This window comes from Propithecus coquereli, unplaced genomic scaffold (assembly GCF_000956105.1).
Source record: "Propithecus coquereli isolate 6110/MARCELLA unplaced genomic scaffold, Pcoq_1.0 Scaffold105, whole genome shotgun sequence".
Taxonomy (NCBI): domain Eukaryota; kingdom Metazoa; phylum Chordata; class Mammalia; order Primates; family Indriidae; genus Propithecus; species Propithecus coquereli.
In genome coordinates, this window is record NW_012134414.1 from 2,205,331 (window position 1) to 2,209,578 (window position 4,248).

The following is a 4,248-nucleotide window of genomic DNA, read 5'->3' on the forward strand; positions in this document are numbered from 1 at the left end:
CTTATTTATTAATTATTAGTGCAAAGGTTATTCAAATTATGGTTTATCCAGGTCAATTTTACTTTAAATTTTACTGACAGTATTTATTCTACTTAAATTGCTTCAGCTGCAAAATGTTTTAATTATAACTAACAATGCTGTGCAATTAATGTTTTTGTATTTTTTAGAAAAATCATTTTTTAAACTTAGGAAAATGTGGAGTGTTCACCAATCACTTCTCGCTTACTTAGAGCCTTCTTAAAAAGTTTGATAGGATAACTGAGCTCTTCATTTGTATCTCTTTTTTTAAAGGATAATTTTTAAAAAGTAAAACCATGATTCATACAGATATAAAATGAACACATGTCAAGGATTTTATTTCTCTCATTAATTAACAAGCAAACCAGCAAGAAGGCAAAACTCTTTTAAAAGAAAATTGGAAGAACGACACATTTCTAGGCAATCAGGAATGCTGAAATGAATTTTCTAATAAATGCAAAATTGGTCAATATCCTCAGGGCAGTAAAATGTAATTTTTTTGGAATCTTCTCTTCCACCAGTGGAAATCAGTTGCTGAACAAAATTTATTTATATCCATATGGACACCGATCATTTGCCTTGTCATCAACTTTCTACAACTTACACAATTGTAAAATAGCCCAGTCAAAGTCAGTGAAAGGCACAGGCCCCTACAGAATCAGATCATCCCAAAGGATCTGTTAAACAATGCCCAGTACTCTCTTGAAAGGATGCCCAGTAATCTTTTGTGTCCATTCCAAAATCTTCCACCGTATCTTCTTACACTTGCCTTCCTTTTTAATTCCGACATCATCACCCCTTTATTCTCTCTCACAGGGGAAGTAATTCACAACTCCAAGGTTTTGAAGAATGCAATGGGAAGTCCAAATTTTGCCTGGGGTTCCTAATATTTGGGTGGCTAGAAATGTAGAAAACTGGGAAGAGATAAGCTGTGGACATCCACAAGGTTGGTTCAGACTGTAATTCCCAGAAATAGAACAATTTGGACTAGTCAGAGAAGGTCCATATTATTACATTAAAACACCAGAGTGTCTAGTTTTTATAGTATCACCCTACATTTTAATAGCACTTGCTGTAAAAGTGTTTAAAGAGCACTTGCCCATATATTTTCTCCTTTAATGCTCACAATTCTGTGAAGTATCCCAGTATTTGTTTTTGATCCTCTTACTCTCGAGAGTAAACCAAGGCACAGACAAGTGAGTTGCTTAACAGTGGCATACTAAAAAGTGGTAGACATGGGATCTGTACTCAGGTGTTTTGACCACTGTCCAGTTCTTATTCCACTTTGCATCCTTGCATTTAATTCAATGGGCATTTATTGAATAATAATAATGTTCTTAGAATAATAATATTCTATACCTCTGATTTTTATTCCAGTTTATATAAAAGGAAGAAATCTTAAGAATGAACTATTAACAAAGTTGATATTTTATTTACATTTGTTAGTGCTTTGTGCTTTTTTGTGGGAAAAGCCAACTAGCTACTTAGATAAAAAGAGTTACTAAATGGCTGAAGAATGTGGAAGACAACTACAATTTCCCCACATTCTTGTATGTTTTAGTTGAATGGGGAGTGATTGCATTTATTTACGTAGTCCCTCTTTTATAAGGCAACCATTGGTAGTTTATCCAATTGAGAAGAGTTGATAGGATACTCCCACTTATTAGCAGTATCTGCTCTTGATTTCCACCCATTTCTTAGCTTTTTGAGTGGCTTATGGTTTCTTGGGGAAATAAATACCTAAAATATACATTTGGGAATTGTTATTCTGTAGTGTCAATGAAATGTGGGGGTGGGAAAATGCCATTCATTTGGATATAATCCTTTGTAAGACTCATATACAAAATATCTATGGCTATCTATATTTTGCAGTGGGAACATGGCCATAGTGAAATGTTTTTTTCTCATTAGTATTCTAAGACTTTCCATCCTAGTAGAAAGATGTGATTTGATTCATCTGATTTTCTTTGTATATTAAAATACAGTAGAACCTGCCACTTTTTTTAGAAATGCAGCATAAAGATAGAGATAAATTTCATATCAGTTCAGCAAGTTCTATTTAGAAGAAGTGCATTGCAGTTGAGACTGAATATAATATTTGGTTTGATTTTCTGTTCAAAATTTTCCCATGGTAAGGACAATATTTTCCTACATATATCAGTAGGCAGTAATGATTACTTCAAAGCTTCCAAAGCCAGATACTACACCTGCATGTTCCAACACAGTAGTTGAATGTATTTATTCCCAAGATGCATGGTAATGTATACTTTGTATTACTGAGAATGAATAAAGAAAAGTTATAGTGTTGTCTACCAGCTGTGCAAGTTAATATTAAAATAATTTGTTTCTGTTTTCCACCTTTTCAGGTTTTCTCTTTATTGCTACACTGCTTACATAAGTGAACAACTGAAACATTGCTCTTTATCTTAAGGATTTAAAAATTAACATACCTAAGATCTTATAGTATAGAATTCTATAATTAAATAAAATATTTTTCTTTTTCCTTTCCAGGTTCAGCTCAGCTACTATTTAATAAAACAAAATCTGTAGAATTCACATTCTGCAATGAAACTGTTGTCATCCCGTGCTGTGTTAATAATATAGAGGCAGAAAACCTTAACGAACTGTATGTAAAGTGGAGATTTAAAGGAAAAGACATTTACACCTTTGATGGCGTTGTCAACAAGTCCAATACCTACGGTAATTTTAAGAGTGCAAGAATGGAAGTCCCGGAATTACTAAAAGGGGATGCCTCCTTGAAGATCGATAAGAGTGAAGCTGTCTTGGGAAATTATTCATGTGAAGTGACAGAATTAAGCAGAGAAGGCGAAACATTCATAGAACTAAAATATCGTGTTGGTAAGACCTCTCTAAAAGCTTCCTTTTTGTTTGTCCTGATACAACCTGATCCTATTAGAAGTGGGCAAAAGAGGGTTAGGAGCTCCTTTGAATCAAAATTCAGGCTATTAATAATAAATGTTGATTGTCTGTTTAGTAGCTTTAAGATCATGAGTCCTATCTTATTTACTCTTCTAGTTTTTGCAGTACAACTCATTTACTGTTAATTTGTATACTGTGTGGGTCTCAAACTTTTGGTTTGAGGACTATTCTGTTTGGGTGGTTGGTCCTAGGGTCATCTGCTCTGCATTTCCCTTTGCTGCCATCAAAAGTACTTTCTTTCATTTGATTACTTTTCAAGGTTCTTTCCAATTATTTAGCCATTTTTTATTTATTTATGTGTGTATGTATGTATGTAACCTTACACTTTGGCCAAGGGTTGGTAAGTCCCAGCCACATTCCTTCTTGAGGGAATAGACTAGAAGGAGAATCAGGAGATTAAATCAGGTGATCATGGATGACTTCTTCAAGCTTTCTGTACTTAGCCTTGCTTTGGTGTTTTTTTCCTTGGTCAAGATGTGGAAGAGTTAGGGATCCAAATTAATTTATTTCAATTCAGGCTTGGTTATAGCACCATGATTCTGCCCTCTCTTCACAAACATGGGTTGGTGAGTTGTATAAAGTAGTAAAGTTAGCTGAAGTAAACAGTCTCTTTTCTTTGCTATTTCTTGCTTGATTTCTTCAAACACATGCCAAGTACATTCTGACTTTGTGTTTTGAAATCTCTATTTAGGATCACCATTCATATTACTGGTCTTGAGATGAACCATACTTTGAGAACCTCTGCTCTAGATGGGATCAGAAACAGTTCCATTGGATCAACAATTTGCCTAGCTTTTACTGTTATAAAATATCCTCTACCAGATTGGGAATGGGGTCTCTGGTTTGATGAAATATTTTGGCATTGTTTAGGATTGGGAATCAGAAGATCTGAGTTATATCCCCTGTTCAGCACCTTACTATTCACCTATGTGACATTGAGAAGTTACTTCACTGAGTCCAAGTGACCTGATCTCTAGAATGGGGATAAAAATAGATGTTCTTTTTATGTATCCTACAAAATCTAATGAGCATTAAATGAGGTCTCACATGGACAAGTTCTTTGTAAATCAAAGTGTGTTGCAAACGTTAGTTGTTTTCCTGGGATGTTTATTTTGTCAGGTACCAAGTTGCTGAAGCTAGCCTGGAGTGAAATGAGAGGGATCTGTGTGCAATGAGGAATGGGCAGGATGGCTCAGAGTAGGCAAGGAGAATTTGGAGGATTTTTCTGCTCAGAAATCTCTCTTACATTGTAACTTTTACTATTCATATTAATTTGGGCTAAGGAGATTT

The 4,248-nt window shown here is 34.6% G+C and overlaps 1 protein-coding gene across 4 annotated transcripts in view; it reads left to right on the forward strand.

Moving 5' to 3' along the window:
- Positions 1-4,248, forward strand: part of CD47 (CD47 molecule) — a 65,935-nt gene that overhangs the window by 20,316 nt on the left and 41,371 nt on the right. For all 4 annotated transcript variants that reach the window (XR_001137573.1, XM_012646102.1, XM_012646107.1 and 1 more), the window contains exon 2: positions 2,530-2,877. Coding sequence is in view for 3 of the 4 variants with exons in the window: in XM_012646102.1 (XP_012501556.1) it covers positions 2,530-2,877 (348 nt within the window). In the remaining variant the exon portion in view is untranslated. The remainder of the gene's footprint in view (positions 1-2,529; positions 2,878-4,248) is intronic.